Raw genomic sequence first — 27,457 nt, 5'->3', positions numbered from 1 at the left:
TGAACAATAAACCATTTTGAAAATTCAACCCACAGCGAAACACAAATGCGTAAAAAACCTATTTTGCGTATATTTTATTCTCTTATACACTGCTAAAGGAGACAAATATGCCGATATACGTAAGCCGAAACCTTTCATGACAAACAACCGTTTTAAGCGAAAAAAAAGAAAATAAAACAAGAAATTGACATTTAACAAATCGACACAGAGGCAAAGCTGCACTTCGCAAACACGAGCGATATGACAAAACAGCAGTTGATAAATTAAAATAAGAGAAGGTTAAAAAAATAGTAAAACAAGCGATCTAGTGCAGAATTTTCTGCATTCCAAATGATTACCACTAAACTTTAAATTTTAAACGAGAAAAAAGTGTTTCTTAGTGAAATAAAATTTAAAGTTTGATTTTTTTTGGAAAAAAAGGTTTTAAAAAACACTAAGTTAATTTTTGTAACAATGAAGAAATTTGACGCAAGGATCAAGAAAATTTTTTAAAAGTACGTCCTATGATTGCTTTGGAAAAAACTTGAATAAAACAGGAACAAATAAATGCGAAATTTACCTTTTAAAATTAAAAAAAAAAAGAAATAAAAGAAGAAAAAAAAAGAAATAAAGTGAAATTAAAAATCAGCGCATCGCTTTAAAGACGAACAAGGAAAAAATCAGTGTTTAAAATAAATAATTCACTGCATGGCGGCTTGTTGAAGAAAAAAGTAGCAAAACAGTGGAAAGCCTTTTCTCAAGAAAGGAACAAATGGCTGCCAGCTACCTGAAAAAAAATCACTTCTAAGCTTTTATAAATAAAATCAATAAACAAATTGATGCGGAACCGTTTTCAACCAAACTTGAAACCAAAAACTTTATTTGAAAAAACACTGAATTGGGTTGTACGCATTTTTCAAATTTTTGGTAACAAATAAACCATTCGGAAATTTGTTTTAGGGTTAAATAAGACACAAACCAAGGGAGCTTTTTACAAACTTCGAAAGGCTTTTTAAAAAAATTTATCAAAAAACAACTATTTTAAACCTTTTTTATAAGAAATCAAATCGAAATCAGTTGAGATTTTCTTTGAAAAAAGATTTATAAAACCACCTTATTATTATTAAGATGAAATGTTTTATTCACAAGAGAATAAGAATACAAACCGGAATTAGAAGAAACGTTTTTTTTTAAAAAGATTAAAATCAATTGAAAAGGAAACAGTTGAAGTTTTATTTAGAAAGAAAAAAAAACTAAAAAACGAATTTCTTCTAAGTAATTTCTTTCTTGATTTAAAGGAAAAAGCTCTTTCAAACAAAAACGACACGGTTCAAAATTCTTTTTAAAAACTTGTTTTAAAACAAGAAGCTACGGAAGACTACCATAGCGTGTGATTCATAGACATTTATAACTTTAATTTCAAACACTTTGTACTGAAGGTTACCAATGGCGACCTTTAACATATTTATCCTTTCGTGGTCCTGCACGGCCAAGCAAACATAATTGCTACTGTGTAATCAATTAGTTTCCAGTCAAATCTCCTCTGCCGAAATAAAATTGACCCGAAAACTCGCTATTCGTAGGCCCTCGTAGCCGGTTCATTTAACTTTCTTGAACTTGCTGCTTCTACTAACAGTACCATGTATCTATAGCCACAAACAGAGCAGAATGGAGGCTTTTCAAACAGCGGACAGCCAACTGAACCCATGCAACAGGAAGCAGTGAACAAGTTCAAGAGCTACTTCAACTTCCAAAAAAAACTAAGAATAGTATTAGCAAAAAGTATAGCCCGAAACGGAGTATGGTAACTAAAAAGTATTAAAAGTATGAAAAAATGCTCAAAACAGCCAACTTATAAGTTTTAAAAATATATTAAATGAAATTAAACATTGCAAAGCATCAACTAATTCAAACATGCACGCTGAAATATAAGCAATGCGACTAGGCTCAAAACCTATGCTTGATGAAAATCCGAAGATTAGCAGTAGCTTATTTGCAAAGCATATCTATGTAAATATACACTGTAGCTGAAACCTGTAGAGATAGCGTAAAACTCTTAAACAGGTGAACATTTGGACTTTTTCGACATGGCTGGATAAAACTAGGTGCTACGTATTGGATTCCCGAGAATAGGAGTCTTTCAAACCTGCCCTCTACGCCACGACCGCTTAAATATTGGCGAAAACGAGTTATAGTAAAGCAGCTTCATATGCTGGTAAATTGCCATCCGATGCAGCAAAAGTGGCATCAAATACAAATAAACATATTTTGCAAATATTAGTTTGGAATATAACAAACTGAAGGCATTCACGCTTTGCATGTAATAATCTGGAAAGCAAAAAACTTAATTATGTATAAATAATGCATTTCAAAAAATTGCGAGATAAATCGAGTTTTCATTATTTTTATAATATTTGGAACAAATAGCTTTTTTCGGTTCATTTGATGAATTTAAAATGTATCAACTGGGTTACCTTATTTTTATTCGAATGTCAAAGCACATGCTATCAAAAAGCTGTAAAGGTGCCCCAAACTGTCACCAATATTTGCGACTTCGGTTAGAAAAAGTAGTATAACACTAAATGTCACTAAAGTTCGCAAGTGTAATAATCTGCAATATATTGAGTTGGAACATTTCTTGAGACCAAATTTTTACTCGTTTTTTTGTAACTATTGGAATGCAAACAAATTCTGAAAATGATGTTGAAAAAATTGCTGGCTACAGTTGAAAAAGATGTTGAAAAAACAGTTGAAAAAAGAAGTTCATAAGCAGCCTTAAAAAATCGAAAATTAATAGCCGAGCTCCGAACATATTCAGCCTTAAAATTATGCATTATGAGTTGGCTGAGCCGATATAAAAAACACTGAAAAAATCTATATATGGAAAAAACACGAAAAAAAAAAACAAAATCAGACTTGGTAAACTTTTATTATTATTTATTTACATCAATGATGTACTGTGGTTAGACACAAATAGCTTCTTTCGGTTCAATTTATCATTTAAAAAAGCATCAAGAGTGTTAATTTTTTACTAATCGAATGTCAAAGCACAATCTGCATAGAGGCAAAGCTGAGCTTTGCTTCACTTGCGATTTTAAAAAATGAAACACTGATTAAAATCAGACAGACAGAAAAAAGTAAGTCCCCACTGGAATCGATATTCCGGCCTTTGACGTCAAGCATGGCGGTGTTACAGCAGCTCAGAAGAAAGCTCAGCTTTCAAAAAAAATTGGGTCACGGGAACTAAGTCGATAAACATAACCCGACGAACAATAGTCACAAAAATTACAAAAACTGCCAAAAAACAGGCCCCGACCGGATTCGAATTACAAGCATTTGCTGTCTCAAGCAAATGGGTTACTTCTATCCCAGATGCACCGGATGATTGATTGAATTTATAACTAGCAGACCAGAAAAGAGAGCCATTTAGACCATAAAATGTTTCCAAAGCTTTCAAAAACCGCAACTTGAAAAAATTCAAATGTTTAACTGGAATCATGTTCTTTTTGCGAAAAACACATTCAGAAACACAATCGACGTCGATTCATGAAAACGTAAAAAAAACAAGCAGAAACTAAACCGACATTACTTGAATCATTTCCCATAGAACCGAAAACATAACATTTGTCATGAAAAACTTTGAACTATAATTATATTCTAAGAATTCAAGCTCCTCGGTCGATCTGAAACAAAGAATAAAAATTATGATTCCTTGAAAACGACCCCACATTGGGTCATTAAGCCGATAAAATATAAGCTGAAAGCATTCTTATCGAATAAAATGTTTCCGCGAAAAAAAAACAGCAAAATATACGAAGTCAAGACTAGTAAAATTAGTATTGACAGGAGTAATTCACAACAAAAGTAACTGCACTGAAAATTGCGTATTAAAAATAACAATTTAAAGATGTGGTAACTAAGCAGACAAAACATAAGCAGACAAACAATAGGCCGACGGTTTTTGATAAAAAATATTTCCCGTTTGAAAAAAAAATTCCTGGTCAGTTCAAAACTAACAAACTTTGCCGTCCTAGGCGTATTTTTCACTTCCATGCTACGTGCTGGAGACGCACGAAAAATTTATTATGAACCAAAATACAAGTGATTCTGTTAAACAAGTTGGAACCAATATTCGCGAATTAGGGTAGAAAAAAGAATAGCCGTACTATTACAGTACGCTCGCTTAAGCGCACAGGTATAAAAACATGAAAAACAATCCTCGAATAGAACGGGTATTTAAAATGCAAACCTGCTCAAAAAATGGCTATTTGTCATCATAAGACGAAACAGATGTGACGAAATATTTGACGAAAGAATTCAGAGATTCTGTTAGACAAGTTGTTAACCAAATAAAAAAATGTTTGTTCCGCTCTGATAACGCTTGCTATTCGCTAGGGTAATGATACCTTTGATTCCTCCAAAATTTCCTCAATTTATTTTAAACTGGCCGGAAAAATCCACCCTAAACCAGTTCCTTCCTACTTAGTTAAGCCGTCGGAACAAGAAGTACGATTGTGTCTTTGTAATATTATTAATGTGGTCTTCGTCAAAATTCATTGATTGTAATCCGAACTCGGATCTTTTGATTGTTAGAAAGCCAGCCACTATTTGGGTCCATAAGAACACCCCATTCGATGAAATCGGCAAAACCCCAGTCTTTTTCTTTCTCGTTCATTTCCTTATTGCACCTCTGAGATTGGTTTTTACCCTCGACTGCATTCAGCAAGGTAACTTCAAACTCCAATTCAAATCTCCACGTTATTAGGTTTTTGTCTATAGGAGCAGCATCAAGAAAAACTCCAAGGAACGGTTTATTATCCTTATCGAGTTTGTGTTGAAGCACAGCTTTCAGATCAAACTTGTACAACCGATGGCTATTTGAATATCGTTTTCGATCTTTGATATCCATTATATCGCCAAATTCTGCTTCAAAACTAAAGGGTTTGACTTTGGCCTTCAAATTTATTAGGCAATTATTGGACAGTAGTGAATTTAAGTCCTCGTCTACAACAACGTCGACTTCGCCTTTCCCGAGAGTTTGAATCTTGTCTTCGGAGGCTGACATCAGATCAAATGTTTCCTTGTCTTTTTCTAGTTGGACAATTTGCTCATGAGCCTCGGCAATCTTTTTTTCACATTCCAACGACATCAAACCAGCATATTTGATTGACAGGGCCATTTTTCCAGCTCGTTCACGAATCCATAGCTTGATGCTCTTGAAAGTATGATTGATATGTTTGTCTTCGATACAATCGACACAAATTTGAAGGCTACAATCGTTACACCAAAGGGTTATTTTGTTTTCACAGTGAGCATCACATTTCGGCCAGCTACTTTTGTAGCGAGGGGTCTCCGACGTTTTTGCAGATAGGTCGACTAGAGCATCCCTGATTCCATACAGCGGTTTCAACTCATCTAGATTCATTTCCTTGAACTCAGTGCTGCATACGGCACATTTACTAGTGTTTACTTCGATGCAACTTTTGGGTGGCCCGCAATAAGAGTGACCGCAGGGAAGCACACGAGGGTCTTCAAGAACATCAGTACAAATCGGACAATCGAGAGTTGTTGATGATGCCATCAATTACACAAAAACAACTCAAAACATCTAAAAACTATCTTTCAGCATGCAAGAAATATCTCAGAATAACTTGATACACAAGAGTTGAAGCAGAGCTTCGCACCACTTGCGATACAAGACAAAATGGCCGCTACGTTGAAAAAAAAATTAAAAGAAGGTAAAAAAAAACTCGATCTATCAGAAAATAAGGCTAGTTTTCAAATAAAAAAAACATTCCAAGAAAATGGAGAGTGAAATAAGCATCGTAAGAAAATTTACAAACGGTAACAAAGCCGAAAAACAAAAAACCTTGGCAGAAGCCCATGAAGAACAAAAAAAAACCATCACGTTAAAAAGACCCCTTCACCCTCAAAACACAGACATGCACATACAAATTTCTTTCGCTCGTCGAAAGAAACGATATGGCCATTAAATAGATATAACATAGTCCAAAAATCAAGTCGAAAGAAAAGGAAAATAAAAAAAGGGAAAAAAATGAAAAAAAAACGTTGTCATGAAAAACTTGAACTAGAACTTCTATTAAGATTTTTATCATTTTGTAAGATCCAGAGGTGAGTATACAATTTTGAGGTAAGGCAAGATTTAGGTTGATTCATCTGAAATGAAACAAATGTATACGGGCGAACTTATTTCTATGTAAAGTGAGGGTTGTTTTGGTAGTAGATTTTAAGCTTTGACAGTCCTAACGTTCATCGACCTAAGCAAACTACGAGTTGGCAACGACTGATTGAAGTACCAAAGCTAAGAGAAAATGTCTCTGACCCTCGAGCAAATGGTTAAATATTTAAAGAGTATTTTGCTCAACCTCACATGTGACGTGAGTGAACGACTGTTACCTAGTGTTTTTTATCGCTCCTGGGTGTTTTTACGACACGATGACCACGAGTTGTAACTCAATTTCAACTAGAACCTTCTTGTCGTACCGTTTCCACCTTCTGGTCGTACCGTGATATCCTTTTTAAAAAATGCACAAAAGTTTTTTTTGGGTCCGATTTTGAATACGAGGTCTAGCTAACCAATTTTGGAGAGCTTACAAAAAAATGAAAGGCTTAAGACTCAGAAACTGTAAAAACGTTAAAAAACGAATTACAGTATCGTTTGATGTCAGACTGGTTGGATCGAACGCTCCGATTAAACTAAACTTTCTGAAGTTTGTATTCACCTGATTGTTTCAATCATGGTAATCAAATTATTCGGGTGCCCGATTTAAGTATCTTTGTTGGATCTTCAGATAGCCTTGGAGTTCAAATAACAACTGGGAAGTTTGACTGAGGATGCTGCCAACTTGGTAGTATTAGGAGTTTAATAGATATGGACACATTGAGAATTCAACAAACTACTGAGTGCATCGCAAGAAGACAGGTATTGTTAATTGCGTACTTTTTGCAAAGGACGATAAGTGTAAAAAAAAGACAAGTAATGATTCCCGCCACACTTTTGTCATGAGCAAAAATTTTTGAGCAGGGCTTGGAAACAAGTGCAACGGGGTTTCTTTTGAAGGGCATTTTAGCCATCGCGTCTAAGAAAGTTTCTAATTGAGCAGAAATTCTGGCTTCATACTATCAAACGGTATCATCTTTTTAATCGTCGAAAACAGAAGTAAAAGCGCCAGAGATCATCGGAGAACAAACTAATATAGCTTGAGCGAAGAGGATTGGTTGTTCGCATAGGATTTTAAGCTTTATAATTTTTTATAATTCTTTATGATATCTTTTTTATATCCACAACAACCCCACGACACTCGCGTTCCAAAAAAATAAACAAAAACTTCAATTTTATGTAGACGGTCTTCCTCCCCGTATTTTAGTTTCACAAATTTACTTTCTTAACTTATTAACATACCAACCGACTGAAAAAGATCGCTACCAGAGAGCAATCACTACCAGATAGCAAATTTAAAAAAAGATATAACTTGAGTCTTTTGAATTTCAAATAATCGCCCAACATCTTTTACTTGAGACTTGGAAAGTTCAAACAAATGCCCAAAATTATTTTTCTTGAGTCTTGCGATGTTCAAGCAACTGCCCAAGGGGTTTTGCTCCTAAGAATTTCAACGCTCCCCATCGTTTTGGTCCTAGGAAGTTCAAACAACTGCAAAAAAAATTTTACCTTGAAACTTGGGAAGTTCAAACAAATGCCAAAGGTAAAATTTTTAGCCTTGATATTATCAATCAACTGCCAAAGGTATTTTTCTTGAGCCTATGGAATTTGAAACAACTGCCGAAAAATTTTGGTTTCAAATACTTACCAAAATTTTTTACCTGGAGACTTGGGAAGTTCGAAAAAGTTTGGGAGGTTTGATCGACGTAATTAACGATCCTGTTAATATTATTCTAACAGAGAACCAACCAATCGATACATTTCTTCTAAAAAACAGTTCAAGCAGAGATTTAGGTTGTAGATAGATCAACATGTAGATCAAACTTAAAAAACTGTACAGAAAGGACAACTTAAACTAGGGGAAAATAAAAAACGAAAGGGGAGTAAGTAGAGCATTAAAGAGAAGTTTGAAGATAGCGTTTCGGGTAAACAAATAAAAACAGAATATTCTTTTTAATTGAGATGAGCAAGTTGGTTTAAAAGCAAAACCGTCCCTTGAGACAGTCAGAGACTTTACCGCCATCTATATACCATAACTCAGAATAAAAAAAATTTCAGTAAACATGAAGACTCGAGGATTATCACCGGTTGGCAATGATACTGGCAAAAACAGGAATGCTACTGAGACAATCAAAGATGACTCCCAATTAGGAAATCATCATTTTTAGAAAGCAAAATTAACGACAATGGTCGGCATGAGATCTAAAGAAAAAGAATGAGCGACGGCAAAATTGTATAACGAAAAAATTTTTGATGTCGACAAAAACGACAGACCGGAAACAACGGCACCGGAAACTGAGAACACAAGAGAAAAATAGAATCAAGACGCTAGAAATGTCACAACTGCCGAACCTTCCGGACATCATAGGACGAAAATTTGACGGGCTTGATGGGTTAGATAGATCTGATAGAAGAAAGTCCAGTATGGCGAAGAGGATAGAGAAGAGTTGAAGAGGGAGATAAGGCACAACAACAACAAAAAAAATTGATAATTATTCTATTGCGGCAAAAACGCCAGAGGATAAAATTTCACAGCTGGGAAACATAGAAGAGACTGACAAAGAGAGAGAGAGAGAGAGAGAGAGAAGAATATAAAAAGAAAGACATGGGGATGATGAGAAAATTGCTTAAAAAATGAACAATCAACTATGAGAGTCTAGAGCCTTGAATGACTACCCTGAACAGAGATCAAGCTGGAAGCTTTTTTCCCTATAAAAATGAAACCAGATGCACTACTCAAGAACTCGAATATTTTAAGCTGAGAGCAATTCTGAAAGTAAGAGGAATACCATCTTACCGAATTCAAGTTGCTCGTCGTCGTCGTCGTAGGGCGTTTTCGAGCATTACTGCCCATTGCCCGCCATATGTATATCTCTCACAATTGCTTTCCACTGCGGCCTGTTCAGTGCAGTATCTTTGGCCAAATCGAACCAGCTTGCCTCCCAGTTCTTGTGGGTCATTTTTTGGGGTTTCAAGAATGGGCGGAGTTCCTTCTTCACTAACCGTCTCCACGAGTTCTTTACTCCACCGGGGGGTCTCTTCCAGTTGTCGGCTTTCTCAAATTCCAGGCATGCGTTGGGTATCATGTTGGGTTCCATGCGTAGGGTGTGCCCTAGCCATTTGAGGCGTCTTAGTTGTACGGTGGAACTCATGGTGTCTGTCGGAGCACCAAGGTTTCTCATGCATCTGCAGTTGAAGGAGTCGAGGCGTTGAGTATCGGATGCCTTGACTGGCCAGGATTCACATCCATACAGGAGCACGCTTTCGACACATGCTTTGTATACTTTCGATTTGATTCTGGTCGGGACTGATCTTTGTTTCCAGAGCTTGTCTAATTGTTTGAAGCGTCCTGTTGCTTTTCCGAGGCGGATCTGGATTTCGTGTGACACGTCACCATCGAATTGCAGGTTGCTGCCTAGATAGGTGAAAGTATTCACCCTATCGATGGGGGGCGTCATTGCAGGTCATTTGGTCTCCAGGATAAGCAGAGCAGAATTTCGTTTTAGATGTGTTTATTTCAAGACCGCCTTTTGCAGCGGCGCGAGTGACTAGATCAAGAAGTGTCTGTGCAACTTTGATATTGTCTTCAAGTAAACAGATATCATCAGCGAAGTCTAGATCTGTAATTACCATATCGTCAAGGGCGATGCCAAGGGGTTGGTTTTCCGTTGCTTCGAGCAATGCCCAGTCGATTACAAGGTTGAACAAGAATGGTGCAAGTATCGAACCTTGTCTGACCCCTGAGACAATGGCAAATGGGTTAGATAGTGAGTTGTAAACCCTGACTGTACTAAACGTTTCTGTGTACATGGCTCTTAGGATTTGGAGGATTTTGGATGGGAGGCCGTGACTCTCGAGGATGCACCAGATTGTCTCGCGGTTGACGCTGTCAAACGCAGCTTTAAAGTCAATAAATACGAGAACAGTCTGTCTATTGTATTCGTGTCTTTGTTCTACTATTTGTCTGATTGCAAATATTTGATCGCGAAATCCGCGCTTCTTTTTGAAGCCAGCCTGGTTGTCTCTAGCAACTGTATCATAGGCTGGTTCGAGCCTGTTTTTAAGGATCGCCTCTAAGATCTTGAAAGCGATATTCAAGAGTGAGATGCCACGATAGTTTGAGCATTTGGCTTTGTCGTCTTTTTTGTGGGTGGGGACTATGACTGCTGTCTTCCAGTCATTTGGAATCTTCTCCTCTTTCCAAATAAGTGAGAGAAGGCGTTGCAAGTGGGGAAGAAGTTCATGTTGGCCATGAATAAAAAGTTCCGGGGGGATATTATCATTTCCTGCTGCTTTGTTTGTCTTCAATTTTCTTATTGCGAGCGAGATTTCGTCCAAACTGGGTGTATCAGTGTTGATTTGTGAGAGGGCTTGGCTGCGAATTTGAGGGGTCGCTAGATTTTTTGTTGGCCGGTTTAGTAGTTGTTCGAAATGGTTGGCCCATTGTTTAATTTTGTCATATGGGGCATCGTAATAACACTATGTAACTCATTCACTCAAATCACATATGATTTTCAAGAAATACAGGCTCTATAACCATACGCTCAAGGGTCAGAGACACTATCTTTTGTGTTTTCATACGTCACTCAGTCAGAGCCAATTCGTGTTTTCCTTAAGACATGGAACTTCAAACAACGATCATTACACTTTGAAGGCTGCCACTAAAAAATCCACCACAGTTAGGTTTATATAGGTGCGCCACCAGGGTTAAATCTCAGAGTACGGGAAACACGCAAAGGCCATTAAAAGGACAGTCTTGGTATTTCAAGTAATTGTTAGGTTTTGTTGGACACTGTACATTTGATCCATTTCAGATAAATCAACTTAAAACTCTCCTTAGATCAACACAGTGAAATGAATTGCACTAAATAAGCTAACATGGAAAGCTAACAGCATGTACACAAAAAAAATTGTGCTAAACTCTAGGGATACAATCAAATATTTCAAATAAGGTTCAAAAAGTTTATAAAGATAATAATGTAGAATTTTTGAAACACTCTTGAACTTTTGAACCGAAAGGTTGGTTACCCCAGTTTATCCAAATAGTAGTTTACTTAAACTGAAAAACTTCGATTTTCTCTCTGGAACATCGTACCCCGTCCTTGAATTCTCAATTCAGAACAAGACAACTATAATCAGGTAAAAATAATTTGAAAAATTGCAAATAGCAATTTAACTCACATTCAATTTCCTGCACCAATCAACCCGGTTTTTCTGATTTGTGATTTTTTTGTCATTTGCTGTGAGAAACGTGAGCATTACAGGGTCAATTCGAACCAATTATTAAATTCAGTTCGAACCAAAAACAAATTTCTTTGATATGACCGACTCGCAGATCCTCCCCGGACTCGGCATTGATCTTGCAATCGCCTATTGCCTAGTATGTCGTTAAAAAGCATCCAAAAAATCAAAAAAATTGTTGAAAGGTGCCAGTAGTCATTTACAGAAGTTTGCTGCAACTGAAAATTTTATCTACTTCGCAAAAATCGCAGCTGTATAAAGATGTCTTTCCAAAAAAAAATCAGCAACGACATTCAGTACTACCTGAAGATGAATCTAACTTCTGAATTTTTCAATTTTACTTCAATCGGTGCATTCAGATGTTTTTCATGCAATTTGAAATTATAATACTATAAACAAAAAAAAACACTTTCGAAAAATAAAAATTGTTATACGAATAGTTTGTTTCCTCATGATTTTCAATCTGATGTCACACTCAAGTTCAAGCACCTTTTTCCGTCTCTAGCCTTGAGAACTTGCCGAAAGTACCACTAGACCTAGTTATTTTTGTCAACCTTCGATGTGCTAGTCCTGGATATCTATCTTTTGTTCAGTAATTTGTTTAGACTATTTCAAATCAACTTCGCTAAACCTTCTTTCAAAATCGAATGGCGGCCCGTTGTGTTATCTTCAGATACAAGGCCAAATTTTTTCCGTCCATATCATTCTGGACTGAAGAACAGTAGCTTAAACTAATATGCACAATGCAGAAATCCGCGTCGTTCGGAACCGCCTGAAAAATCTTATGATTTCAAGACACGCTTCACCTCCGTAGGTATGGCCTCAAACAACACTAGTTTCAGGCTGCTGTCAATAGCGAGTATGAGTTCCACTGAGGGCGACTTAGAATCTCGATATCTCAAGACATTCTCCTCAATCCATCGTAATGCTAACAAGGAGCTCACAGCAAAAACAGTGGACGTTTTCCTGGTGATCTGAAAATTCAATAGACTTGATCTCCGCCACAACCTAGATCAAGCACAGTTTCTTTTTTTTTCGGGATACCAGAAAGTTTGAGCAGTACAAGGACAGCAATAGTCCCCGTAAGTCAGAGAGATGCTTCGGATATTTCCATCCACAGACGCCTCAGACAGTCTCAAATATTGTCGTGTGTACATGAACCGAATCAATTTTATTCACAGATGTAGCATCTTCTTTGATTTTTCCACACGTGCTTTGCCTCTGGAAATTGCTGGTATTTATCTTCTTATAGTCCAAGAATCCTCTTCCTCAAATTTTGCTCAGGTAGTCCACTTTCGTTAGAATAACACTTCCCACAGTTTTTCCTCTAGTTGTGCGAGTGGCGAGACATACGCGCCAAGCGTACACTCACTTTAGAACCGAGAACGCTTTATCGATTAATATCCTCTGGCAGAATACGTCCACAGCCAGATACTCTAGATGACTCTAGTAATTCAGCGACAATAGACTGCATATTCTCAAGAAACCAAGGATTTTGGGTAAGTTCATGGTCTTACTGGCTTAGATTGTTGCGGTTAACTTGAAATACGTAAAAATTTTTTATCGATACGCTTTTTTGGATCAACTGGTGTCTGCTCAAGAAACTGTTGACTTGCTTCCTGCTTCCTAACATTTGTTTCCTTGCTAATTTAAAACTCAAATGCCTTGCTCGACTTGTTTGCCTAATTTTTTTTTGCAAAAAAAATCAGTTATTCCAAAATTTTATGGGATTGGTTTTATTTTTTTCAGAAGCGAGGCTTTGAAACTTAAAATTTGTTTTACCGATTTTCGAAAAAGTGTTTCGACGGAAAGAACGCTTACTCTTCAGTGTGCCTGCATGATCCTCTTGTCTCTTTTAATTTTCCTTACTGCCTAAAATCTTCAAAAACATCTGATGACGGATTTTGTCCCTTTTTGTTTCTCAAAACAACCCTCACTTTGGGTACTATCGAGATAAGGAAGTCCAAATATTTAACTTTTCTATTTTGTAGTTCTTCACTCAAAATATACTGTTCCAAATAAAAGATTTTCTGATTCAGACCAAGAAACGAGTTGTAGGATGCCTCCCGGATCAGGCGTTCACACCCAAAAAGTTTTACACAGAAAAATCTGGTACAAAAATTCGACTTTTTTGCCCGTTTTGTAAGCTTTTGACTTTTCTCGAGCCTTACTTCTTGCAACTCGAATATTTTGTGTTCTGCTGAATTTACAGATTGTGTGAAACTCTCCTGCACAATCGAATACGAAAAAAATTTTGACACACGAATTCAAAGTCCTTGGAAAAGTCAATTTTTGAATTTTTTACAGTTTGAAAGTCAAAAATTGTTTGACTTTTCTCGAAAACTATCCTCCCAATCTATCCTGTTTTATTGAAAAAATAGTTCAATCGAAAAAACAAGCTGTGTCATTATTTCTGTATCAGCGGTTACGATCAGGTGTTTCTACGCACAAAAAAAGTTTTCCGCTAACTTCAAACTGTTGATTTGTTTTGTGAAAGTTTTGATTTTTCTCAATAACTAGTTGCCAAATCTGATACAAAGTTTTAATATCTCTCAAGTTTTCTCTAACATTTTTGTTTGACAGGGTCTAAATATTCTGATATGATGGATTTAAAACCGTACCTGCACAAAAAAGCTAGGTAAATTTTCTCAGTTTTTTTCACCAATGAATTTTTTCGACCCTTTTTCTCAAACATTTGACTTCTCTCGACAACCACCCTCCCAAATCTAAAAATTTGAATTCAAAACACAACAGATTGCGGCTGAACTAATTTTTTTGCGCTTAAGGGAGTGTTTTCTATTTAATCAGTCGCGACCTGCTTTTGGCTTAAAAAAATACGGATTTCAAAAAATCAGGTTTTAAAACGTATGACCTTTCTTCGACTTTTTTTAAGAATTAATTAATCAAATCTGAGTTAAAGCGTTCAATCGAAAGAGCCTTTGTGTTTTTTCCGTGCAGAAACAGCTGCTCCTTATTTTTTTGCAGTAAAAAGTTATGCCTTCGAAAGAACTTCAATTTGTCACAAGCTTTCACTGTTCTGACTTCTTTGAGCTCAATTCGGATTGACTTTAATGGCATTGGAGAACAGAAAAAAAAGTCTATAAAAGTTAGGACATACAAAACGTTCACAAAATAGAGAACAAAAAAAACTGTCTAGAGAACAGAGGACAAAAAAGTCTACAAAACAGTTGTTTACCCCAATTGATTTCTCAAAGTCAAAAATAAAGTCCACTGTTCGAAGATTTCTTGTAACTTAAGATTTATTTCGAATTTCATGATCAACGAAACCAGAAATTATCCCTCAATTTTTTAATTATACTGAATTCCTATGACCTGCTAAAATTAAAATTTTGATAATGAAAGATTTTTAAACACTATTTTAGCACAATTTATTAAAAATTGAATAAAAAAATCCAATATTTAAAGCATCCGAAGGTCAAAAGTATCATAGTAACCGAGGTTACAGTCAGGAGTCCCTTCTTCACGTATTCCAGTCAAAATTCTTGGAAATTTCTAGATATGGAAGTGATAATGATGGAAGAAGACAAGTATTGAAGTCTTTTTCAATTGAAATCGATACGGGTTACGTTTCTTCAATAAGAACACGCAACTCGACACGAGAAAATATAATATACAAGTGTTACAAATATTAAATTTCGTCGAAAGTTATTTTCTCATTTATTGTTCCGAGTACGCAAGCGGCGTTCGCAATCTGTATTGCCAGGGAGATTCTCTATTTTAAAAAGCTGCCTGCTCTGGGTTCCTCAGTGCATATGCTTAGGTTCTTTCAAAGCTTGCTCAATAAATTTGAGCTGGGGGCGGCCGCGCCCTGAAACTCAAAAGCTAGCGGTTGAAAAAGATATCCATCATCTACAAGATCTTTATACTTGTCATTCTTTCGCTCTTCTGCTTCAGCGACAGCCGTACCAGGGTTACAAACAGACAGGAATTAATCCGACAAGGAGCAAAGGAGTTTACTACCGTTACATCCCACAAGAGCTGCTTACCAACAGCCCATGGATCGAGCGTCAAACAGTCTGGTCGCTTCTGATGGGTCCTGTAGAGGTGTCGTGGTTCTAAAACAGACGGAGTGTGAGTAGAAGATAAACTCTGCTTTATAAGGGCAATTGAATGCCCTGCACTTTTGAGGCAACGTTAATGTCGGTAACGTGTTTTCCGCACACGCATTTATGCCATTGGCATATTTTTCAGCCTAATCGAAGTCCTATCGCAATTCCGAGTAGTTGGTTCGACAGTTTTAGCCTTAAACTTTTGCACGGGACGACGTTCAACAATTGGGAGCCAAATCTACCTCAGAACGCGTTGAGTCTTTTTACGTCCGTTGGTTCGAGTCGTAATATCAAGTCTGCATTTTCGTCTACAGAAATTGTCATTAATTTAATGCATCCTGAATAACCTTATAACAACAGGTTTATAAAATCTCATTATATTCAGAAATTGCCTTGTTGTCTTTATTCTGAAGCAACATAACATGCCAAAACTGAGAACTCGGCCAAATTAAACTCAGATCTAAAAACTAAAAACGTCAAGTCACAAATCGAGTTTTGAAGAAACTGTTAAATTAAACAAATTGGCCCCTTTCAAAAATCGTTCGGGTTTTATTCAAATCAAAAAGAAGGCTACCGAAAAAATATGGAAGTCCTAGACAGAGGAGATTGATCAGGCAGGGAAAACAAAAGTCCAGATGCAACAATCTTCAAAACGACTGATGCCGGAGACCATGTGAGATTTACCCCAACCATTGTGCCAGAGGAAAAAAAAAACCCAAATGTAGGATCAAGTGTAACAGCCCGAATAAAGACTGAAACCCTCCCTAATGCCACTACAGTACATTCATAAAGACGTAGCACCACTGAAAAAAAAATTGAAGTTCTTAATTGTTATTTTGAACACAAATTGAGTTGCATTATTGTCCAAGATAGATACAACTCTGCTCTTTGAAACATTTACAGTTTTTTGAAATTATTTTTATGTTATGGGAACTTAGTATGGTAATTACTACAGAGTACAGCCCAGATACTGTCGTTGTCTGCAAAACGCCGTCAATTTTAGATAACTATGATGCTAACCAGAATAATGATTAATTTAATGATGCAATTAAAAAAAGATTTGGGAGCAGGTTTTGAGAAGCTCAAATTAAACTCACTAATGAAGAGTTTAGAAGAAGATGGATTTTTTTTAGTGGTCAAGATGATAATCACGGCGTCCCAATTTACTCAATTCTCTTCGTACTTTTAATTTCTAAATATTCAAGTAGCTTTCCAAGAGCTAAACAAGCTAATGATCAAGCATCAATTAGGTTTTTTCAGTCATCTACACTATCTCTTAATTTTTCTCCCCTTCATCTTGTAAATTTGTCAAAACTATTACAAGTATAAGTGTTGTTAGCGATTTTCTGATTTTCTTCACAATCACAGATATTGTTGTAAAAAAACATCTTCAAGCAAGTGACACTCATCCAAAGCAGTGTACTCTGATGAAGTTTAATCCGTTCCCCAAAAAACTAGAAAGCTACCCTAGTAAAATTAAAAGCCTACATCTAAATTGCAGAAAAATATTCGTGAAATTTTCAGACCTGAATCACTTGTGAGAACAGTTGGTGGAAATACAACTTCTGTTTTCCGTCATCAAGGTTAAATTACTCATATGAGCAATAAATTTTGGCTCTATGTAGTATTCTAAGTTAGGTCAGCAGTTCAGAAAAAGAGACGGCGTCATGTTTTTAGTACCCATAAATTTTAACCCATAATTACGCCAAACTTATATGTTTAGCCCAAAAAAAGTGACAGTTTTTGATTGAATTTAAAACTGCATCTAATAAAATTGAAAAAAAAACCGTTTTAAAATCTTCTACAATCCAAGCAAAGTAAACAAAACTGAATTCATTGAAAACATGCTCAGTCTTAGTTTGAAAATCCAAACCTAAAAGTCAATTCTTACAATTAAAGAACGATTGGAGAGCAAGGTCTCAAGAAGCTCAAACTGAACTCACTTAAGAAGGGTTCAAAAGAATATGGGTTTTTTTGGTGGACAAGATGATAATCGCGGCGTCCCACTTTACGTATTTGTCTTCCTACTTTTGTTTTCTAAATATTCTAGTAAGTTTCCAAGAGTCAAACAATCTAATGATCAAGCATCGCAACCCCAAGCTGCCTGCAAAGCGCCTTTTCACTATTATCAACACTCTTATTTGAGCAACAATACTAATTCTAATAGCTTTCGAATGCATCTCTAATCGCCATGCTAAGTTTAATCATAATCAAAGTAAATTTTATCCCTACTGTGGCTACAATGAAAATCAACATCCACTTATCAGTTATACTAAAAGCTTTCCTCAGTAAATTAAAACAGTTTGTGTCAAATTTTCTTTAAATTTGTTCGGTTATTCAATTTTAGCACAAAACAAATGCTACAATTCTTAGTTTTATCTAGTTTACCTTTGCTTGTTTTTTGTGATACCAAAGAACTGGTGATTAACGATGTTTTGAAGAGAAGAAAAAAAAAACAATTTGATTTTGATGAATTGATAAACTTCTTTCAAATAAATTTTTTTCAGTGCCTCTTTAGAGATTTTTTAACCAATAAGATTGCCTAACCAGCGCACTACACTATCATTATAACCTATTTTTAGTTTTTTTATCCCCTTTTTCTGGTAAACTTGTCAAAACTATTACTAGTATAGCTATTATTAAAGATTTTCTGATTTTCTATAAAATCACAGACATTGTTGTAGAAAGAAAAACGTCTTCAATCAGGCGATATTTATTCAAACCAGCGTCGTCTGATGAAACTTAACCCTTTCTGAAAAAACTAGAAAGCTAACCTGGGAAAATTGAAAGCTTACATCTAAATTGCAGAAAAATAGCCAGGAAATTTTCAGACTTGGAATCACTTGTGAGAACATTTGGTGAAAATACAGATTCTGGTTTTTCGGAAACGAAGTTAATTGGCTCAAATGAGCAAAATGTGTTGGCTTTGGTAGTAGTCGAAGTCAGCAGTTCAGAATGTTTTAAATGCCCAAAAAAATTTACCCATAACTATGCCAAGACTTATTTCTTATAAACAAAAAATGAAGGTTTTTTGATTGAATTTAAAACTGCATCTAACTAAACTGAAAGAAATACTATTTTAAAATATCTTACAGTCCCAGCAAAGTAAGCAAAACTGAATTCATTGCAAGACTTGCTCAATCGATTGAATATGCACAATCATTTTACAGTGATATAACGCTTTTAGGCAAACTATCTTAACATTGACGACTAGGATTCTGTGGATACCGATCTCACCCATACAACCTCAATAATTCCAACTAAACAATTCCTAATTTCTTGAATTCCTTTATAAGCTACACAATCACCAATATTAGTTTAAATATCTAAACCTACAAATCAATTCCGTTGCACCTCCCATAAAAACGGCAAGTTTTTTCATAATTGAACTTAAATTAATTGGAAGCAAAACTTCCCTCAAGCGCAAGAAATAAAACTATTCAGAAGAATTATTCAAAATCAATCTGTCTAAAACTAGGTGGGGATTTTTCTACCACCAAAGTAACCCAGAAGCAATCTTCAACATTTTCAACTGAAACACGGTAACGAAAAACAAAAAAAGTGCTCCACAAAAAACGATTCTTATACGTGATGTTAATCCAGAAAATTTTAAAAGATGATAAACCTATATCGCAATTATTCAGTTTCGAAAAGAAAAAATCAAATGTGAAAAAAAGAATTTTATTGACGAATAAAAAAGTCCAAAAAATAATCTAAAAACATTTTTTTCTAGGAAAAATCCGTCGTAGAAATCATAAAAATGTCTTCTAAATGGCAAATCTCCTTGTTTATATATTTTTAAAAACAGGATAATTTACTGAAAAAGACACCCAGAGCATTTCCGTTGCAGAACTACAGCAAAACGAATCTATTAACAAATTTTCATTTTCTTTCAGGTTTATAACCAACGTAGAGTGTAAAAAAAGTACATCTCACACTTTTTGCTAAAACTGCAAGATCATCTGACATTCCATCATGGATTCTTAAAAGTGGTGACTATTTAATCTGAACGCATCTTGTTTTTTTCACTGAACTCTGAAAAACAATCATTTTTCAAAGGAACTAAAAAAGCATTTGCCACGCAAAAATACAAATAAGATGATTATGGAAATGTTGAAAACTGTAAGCCCACCTAAATTGCTGGAGCACTATGAAGAATGGTTGCAAAATTGTAACACAGAAAAAATCATGAATGTTTTGTATCAAACAAATTTTTAAGCAACACTCAGTTTGGCTTTGGAACATCCAACTCAACAATTGATTGAAATTTATTTTGCACGAAACCATATGGAAAATCGATTGATTCTAGCAATTTTTTTTGCTTACGCATTCTTAGAGTTCTCAAAGGCATTTAACACTATTGGCCATAACAAATTGAAACAAAAACTAAAACAACTGAACCTGTTCTAGACTTGGTAAACTCTTTCACATGCGAAGGATGTCAGAAAACAGTAGTAAATAACACTGAATTGGACTCGATCACACTTAATCATATTAACCCTCAAGGCACTGATTTAGGACCTCTCAATTTAAACTAATTCATCAATGATATTAAAAAGCAACTGAATTACTCAGGCAAAATTTCAAAATGCATATGACACAATATTTTTCTGTATATTGATAAAATAATGAAACCGCACAACGAGAACTTGGAAAAAATTGCAATATGTCATCAGAATTTTTGAGGCCAAAAACTCAAAAAAAACTTAGCATCTTCAGAAGAAAACGGTAAAAAATATGTGATTTTTTGGGGTTCCATTGCCGGAAAATGGTGTCTATTCGGACCAAGCGGTACAGAGTTTTCAGACAAATTTACAAATTTTCTAAGAACAGCAACGACTGATGAGAAAAGCGTCGACGGCAAAATAGAATATGCAAGAGAAGCAGTACAGAGGGGATAGATGAGAAGTCTTGGCCTTCGGCAATGAAATACCTTAGTCTCGAGGAGAAAAAATAACAGCAACTGCTTAACAGACCCGTCAAAAGATACTAAAAAACATTTGAAAGAGAGAGTGATTGTATGTTGGTGGTCATCCGATATATCACTCGTCATCCAATATATCACCGTGTGTTACGGATTACCAGTTCGTATTTTTTCATATTCTACAAACTTTGACCTGTAATTTTGGACTTGTAGTTTTTTGAGATCAGAAAGAAAGATGTCAATATCGGCGAGAAAAAGAGCCTCATTAATTTTATCCCTGACTGTATGTTTCAACCCCAATGACAAAATCTGCTGAACCCAATCTGATAATGCAAAATCATCAAACGCAAACTCTATTGAAGCAATGTGAGGGATCGGTAAGAGCTTTTGATGTTTTTGAATTATCAGATAGGGTTCAGCAGATTTTGTCATTGGGGTTGAAACATACAGTCAGGGATAAAATTGATGAGACACACTATATTGACATCTTTCTTTCGGATCTCAAAAAACGACAACTCCAAAATTACAGGTCAAAATTTGTAGAACATGAAAAAATACGAACTGGTAAAACGTAACACACGGTGATATATCGGATGACGAGTAAGGAAACATAAAAGAAAACGTTTATTTCATTAAATATTGCAACGCGATAAGAGAAAAAATAATTCAGTGAAGCAACGAAACTTTTACTCGGTTCTTGATATAATGAGAACAGTGAAGGGTGATCCTAAAGAGGTGCTGCGGGGTGCAAACTTACTACCTCCACATTTATAATTCCCAATAGAGACACCCAGCATACTTGAAAAGCTGTCGTTTCAAAAACAAGAAAATTAAACGTGGTAGGCAACAAAAACCAACAGATGCAGGTAGCTTACTTAATTCTAAAAGTTGCGCCTCTTCAGTTTACAAGAGGGATGATCAAAGGAACTGTTTGTCGTGTCTTCCGCAATAATTCCTCATAGAAAAACTGTCATAAAGCGATGAAAAATAACCGTAATAGTGGTTCGATAACCAATAACAAAAAAAGTGGTCGTCGCGTGTTCCATCGTGAGCCCTTGAAAAGGTCACCGGAGAGGGCAGAAAACTAGGAATATGCCTGAAAAAGGGAAACCCTGGGATTATTGTAGCGATTCACCACTCATCTTGATGTTCTAATATAATGCAATGCAAAGTCAGAAATTAGCAATAAAACTGCGCGATATCACCAATGAGCACAAAATATTCACAACGAAGAATTTGAAAATTTTTTGGCTCCTCTAATATCTTCTTTTTCCAGTGAACACAAATCAAAATATATGTACAAACTAGAGTTTTGTGGGAGCAAATCCATCTATAGTGAATCTATCTAATCTCATCAAAAGGATTAAGTAACACCAAAAAAATGATACTCCAGTTGCACTGCATAAAAGGCAGTGTGGTAGTGATAGTGGTACATCGGAGCTTAATGGAAAATTTTACCACCAGAGAACGAGCAGCATTAAGTTAAGGACAATAGAGGCGCTGCATATCAGGGAAGAGAGTCCGACAATTACCACGCGCGACGAGTTGACAAGAAGGGAAATGATGAAAATAAAAAAAATTGGTTAAAACAGGAAATTTTGAGACAATCTACATGTTAGCATGAAAACAGCATCAACTCAAAATTGTACAAACAAAAAATTTGTTTGTGGCTAAGTTTAGAAAATTAAATCATAATTGTTGAATCAAAGTGTTAATAACAAACGCTATGTTTTGATTGGTTTACTTTCTTAAGTTTTGGATTGAAGACGTGTTTGATACTTGCCATCTAATTTGTTCGTTTCTCACATAATAGCTTTGAAATTTCAAACTTGACGACGCTCAAACATTTGCTGAAACGTTTGTTTGAGTTTACAATTTTAATGCATCCAAAAACGCCCACAATATCCTGCCATCCTTTTGAATGGAATTTTATCAAGTTTGCCAATGTCATTGGAAAAAAACACAATTAAGCTGGCCAATTAAAACTTTTTGTGATCGAGCAAACTTCAGAACATCATCAGATGTTAAAATTGTAATATTTGCCCCGAAGTACATACCGACGTAAAATAAAACTATGTTATGAAACGACTGGCTAGCGTCAAACGCAGCTTCACATGCTTTTAACCGTCTCTACTAAAGCCAGCTCAATGTGCGGTCCATTAACGTTGCCAAATCTGATACAAAGTTTTAATATCTCTCAAGTTTTCTCTAACATTTTTGTTTGACAGGGTCTAAATATTCTGATATGATGGATTTAAAACCGTACCTGCACAAAAAAGCTAGGTAAATTTTCTCAGTTTTTTTCACCAATGAATTTTTTCGACCCTTTTTCTCAAACATTTGACTTCTCTCGACAACCACCCTCCCAAATCTAAAAATTTGAATTCAAAACACAACAGATTGCGGCTGAACTAATTTTTTTGCGCTTAAGGGAGTGTTTTCTATTTAATCAGTCGCGACCTGCTTTTGGCTTAAAAAAATACGGATTTCAAAAAATCAGGTTTTAAAACGTATGACCTTTCTTCGACTTTTTTTAAGAATTAATTAATCAAATCTGAGTTAAAGCGTTCAATCGAAAGAGCCTTTGTGTTTTTTCCGTGCAGAAACAGCTGCTCCTTATTTTTTTGCAGTAAAAAGTTATGCCTTCGAAAGAACTTCAATTTGTCACAAGCTTTCACTGTTCTGACTTCTTTGAGCTCAATTCGGATTGACTTTAATGGCATTGGAGAACAGAAAAAAAAGTCTATAAAAGTTAGGACATACAAAACGTTCACAAAATAGAGAACAAAAAAAACTGTCTAGAGAACAGAGGACAAAAAAGTCTACAAAACAGTTGTTTACCCCAATTGATTTCTCAAAGTCAAAAATAAAGTCCACTGTTCGAAGATTTCTTGTAACTTAAGATTTATTTCGAATTTCATGATCAACGAAACCAGAAATTATCCCTCAATTTTTTAATTATACTGAATTCCTATGACCTGCTAAAATTAAAATTTTGATAATGAAAGATTTTTAAACACTATTTTAGCACAATTTATTAAAAATTGAATAAAAAAATCCAATATTTAAAGCATCCGAAGGTCAAAAGTATCATAGTAACCGAGGTTACAGTCAGGAGTCCCTTCTTCACGTATTCCAGTCAAAATTCTTGGAAATTTCTAGATATGGAAGTGATAATGATGGAAGAAGACAAGTATTGAAGTCTTTTTCAATTGAAATCGATACGGGTTACGTTTCTTCAATAAGAACACGCAACTCGACACGAGAAAATATAATATACAAGTGTTACAAATATTAAATTTCGTCGAAAGTTATTTTCTCATTTATTGTTCCGAGTACGCAAGCGGCGTTCGCAATCTGTATTGCCAGGGAGATTCTCTATTTTAAAAAGCTGCCTGCTCTGGGTTCCTCAGTGCATATGCTTAGGTTCTTTCAAAGCTTGCTCAATAAATTTGAGCTGGGGGCGGCCGCGCCCTGAAACTCAAAAGCTAGCGGTTGAAAAAGATATCCATCATCTACAAGATCTTTATACTTGTCATTCTTTCGCTCTTCTGCTTCAGCGACAGCCGTACCAGGGTTACAAACAGACAGGAATTAATCCGACAAGGAGCAAAGGAGTTTACTACCGTTACATCCCACAAGAGCTGCTTACCAACAGCCCATGGATCGAGCGTCAAACAGTCTGGTCGCTTCTGATGGGTCCTGTAGAGGTGTCGTGGTTCTAAAACAGACGGAGTGTGAGTAGAAGATAAACTCTGCTTTATAAGGGCAATTGAATGCCCTGCACTTTTGAGGCAACGTTAATGTCGGTAACGTGTTTTCCGCACACGCATTTATGCCATTGGCATATTTTTCAGCCTAATCGAAGTCCTATCGCAATTCCGAGTAGTTGGTTCGACAGTTTTAGCCTTAAACTTTTGCACGGGACGACGTTCAACAATTGGGAGCCAAATCTACCTCAGAACGCGTTGAGTCTTTTTACGTCCGTTGGTTCGAGTCGTAATATCAAGTCTGCATTTTCGTCTACAGAAATTGTCATTAATTTAATGCATCCTGAATAACCTTATAACAACAGGTTTATAAAATCTCATTATATTCAGAAATTGCCTTGTTGTCTTTATTCTGAAGCAACATAACATGCCAAAACTGAGAACTCGGCCAAATTAAACTCAGATCTAAAAACTAAAAACGTCAAGTCACAAATCGAGTTTTGAAGAAACTGTTAAATTAAACAAATTGGCCCCTTTCAAAAATCGTTCGGGTTTTATTCAAATCAAAAAGAAGGCTACCGAAAAAATATGGAAGTCCTAGACAGAGGAGATTGATCAGGCAGGGAAAACAAAAGTCCAGATGCAACAATCTTCAAAACGACTGATGCCGGAGACCATGTGAGATTTACCCCAACCATTGTGCCAGAGGAAAAAAAAAACCCAAATGTAGGATCAAGTGTAACAGCCCGAATAAAGACTGAAACCCTCCCTAATGCCACTACAGTACATTCATAAAGACGTAGCACCACTGAAAAAAAAATTGAAGTTCTTAATTGTTATTTTGAACACAAATTGAGTTGCATTATTGTCCAAGATAGATACAACTCTGCTCTTTGAAACATTTACAGTTTTTTGAAATTATTTTTATGTTATGGGAACTTAGTATGGTAATTACTACAGAGTACAGCCCAGATACTGTCGTTGTCTGCAAAACGCCGTCAATTTTAGATAACTATGATGCTAACCAGAATAATGATTAATTTAATGATGCAATTAAAAAAAGATTTGGGAGCAGGTTTTGAGAAGCTCAAATTAAACTCACTAATGAAGAGTTTAGAAGAAGATGGATTTTTTTTAGTGGTCAAGATGATAATCACGGCGTCCCAATTTACTCAATTCTCTTCGTACTTTTAATTTCTAAATATTCAAGTAGCTTTCCAAGAGCTAAACAAGCTAATGATCAAGCATCAATTAGGTTTTTTCAGTCATCTACACTATCTCTTAATTTTTCTCCCCTTCATCTTGTAAATTTGTCAAAACTATTACAAGTATAAGTGTTGTTAGCGATTTTCTGATTTTCTTCACAATCACAGATATTGTTGTAAAAAAACATCTTCAAGCAAGTGACACTCATCCAAAGCAGTGTACTCTGATGAAGTTTAATCCGTTCCCCAAAAAACTAGAAAGCTACCCTAGTAAAATTAAAAGCCTACATCTAAATTGCAGAAAAATATTCGTGAAATTTTCAGACCTGAATCACTTGTGAGAACAGTTGGTGGAAATACAACTTCTGTTTTCCGTCATCAAGGTTAAATTACTCATATGAGCAATAAATTTTGGCTCTATGTAGTATTCTAAGTTAGGTCAGCAGTTCAGAAAAAGAGACGGCGTCATGTTTTTAGTACCCATAAATTTTAACCCATAATTACGCCAAACTTATATGTTTAGCCCAAAAAAAGTGACAGTTTTTGATTGAATTTAAAACTGCATCTAATAAAATTGAAAAAAAAACCGTTTTAAAATCTTCTACAATCCAAGCAAAGTAAACAAAACTGAATTCATTGAAAACATGCTCAGTCTTAGTTTGAAAATCCAAACCTAAAAGTCAATTCTTACAATTAAAGAACGATTGGAGAGCAAGGTCTCAAGAAGCTCAAACTGAACTCACTTAAGAAGGGTTCAAAAGAATATGGGTTTTTTTGGTGGACAAGATGATAATCGCGGCGTCCCACTTTACGTATTTGTCTTCCTACTTTTGTTTTCTAAATATTCTAGTAAGTTTCCAAGAGTCAAACAATCTAATGATCAAGCATCGCAACCCCAAGCTGCCTGCAAAGCGCCTTTTCACTATTATCAACACTCTTATTTGAGCAACAATACTAATTCTAATAGCTTTCGAATGCATCTCTAATCGCCATGCTAAGTTTAATCATAATCAAAGTAAATTTTATCCCTACTGTGGCTACAATGAAAATCAACATCCACTTATCAGTTATACTAAAAGCTTTCCTCAGTAAATTAAAACAGTTTGTGTCAAATTTTCTTTAAATTTGTTCGGTTATTCAATTTTAGCACAAAACAAATGCTACAATTCTTAGTTTTATCTAGTTTACCTTTGCTTGTTTTTTGTGATACCAAAGAACTGGTGATTAACGATGTTTTGAAGAGAAGAAAAAAAAAACAATTTGATTTTGATGAATTGATAAACTTCTTTCAAATAAATTTTTTTCAGTGCCTCTTTAGAGATTTTTTAACCAATAAGATTGCCTAACCAGCGCACTACACTATCATTATAACCTATTTTTAGTTTTTTTATCCCCTTTTTCTGGTAAACTTGTCAAAACTATTACTAGTATAGCTATTATTAAAGATTTTCTGATTTTCTATAAAATCACAGACATTGTTGTAGAAAGAAAAACGTCTTCAATCAGGCGATATTTATTCAAACCAGCGTCGTCTGATGAAACTTAACCCTTTCTGAAAAAACTAGAAAGCTAACCTGGGAAAATTGAAAGCTTACATCTAAATTGCAGAAAAATAGCCAGGAAATTTTCAGACTTGGAATCACTTGTGAGAACATTTGGTGAAAATACAGATTCTGGTTTTTCGGAAACGAAGTTAATTGGCTCAAATGAGCAAAATGTGTTGGCTTTGGTAGTAGTCGAAGTCAGCAGTTCAGAATGTTTTAAATGCCCAAAAAAATTTACCCATAACTATGCCAAGACTTATTTCTTATAAACAAAAAATGAAGGTTTTTTGATTGAATTTAAAACTGCATCTAACTAAACTGAAAGAAATACTATTTTAAAATTTCTTACAGTCCCAGCAAAGTAAGCAAAACTGAATTCATTGCAAGACTTGCTCAATCGATTGAATATGCACAATCATTTTACAGTGATATAACGCTTTTAGGCAAACTATCTTAACATTGACGACTAGGATTCTGTGGATACCGATCTCACCCATACAACCTCAATAATTCCAACTAAACAATTCCTAATTTCTTGAATTCCTTTATAAGCTACACAATCACCAATATTAGTTTAAATATCTAAACCTACAAATCAATTCC

General features: G+C 35.3%; 2 protein-coding genes across 2 annotated transcripts in view; one reads left to right on the top strand and one right to left on the bottom strand.

Annotated features, from left to right (window-relative positions):
* Nucleotides 1-27,457, top strand: part of LOC134842817 (coiled-coil domain-containing protein 25-like) — a 347,041-nt gene that overhangs the window by 235,746 nt on the left and 83,838 nt on the right. The window lies entirely within an intron of this gene.
* On the bottom strand, nucleotides 1,272-5,680 carry LOC134842749 (tripartite motif containing 13-like). Its single transcript, XM_063859232.1, has one exon. It carries the CDS (start codon nucleotides 5,558-5,560, stop codon nucleotides 4,526-4,528), a length of 1,035 nt encoding a protein of 344 aa, XP_063715302.1. The 5' UTR covers nucleotides 5,561-5,680; the 3' UTR covers nucleotides 1,272-4,525.

Source organism: Symsagittifera roscoffensis, chromosome 1 (genome assembly GCF_963678635.1).
Source record: "Symsagittifera roscoffensis chromosome 1, txSymRosc1.1, whole genome shotgun sequence".
NCBI lineage: Eukaryota > Metazoa > Xenacoelomorpha > Acoela > Convolutidae > Symsagittifera > Symsagittifera roscoffensis.
Note: the sequence above shows the minus strand (reverse complement) of the source record. Positions and strands in the feature narration are given on the sequence as shown.

What these genes read in the sequence shown, in the direction of transcription:
- LOC134842749 (XM_063859232.1), bottom strand. Translation starts at nt 5,560, where the DNA reads ATGGCATCATCAACAACTCTCGATTGTCCGATTTGTACTGATGTTCTT.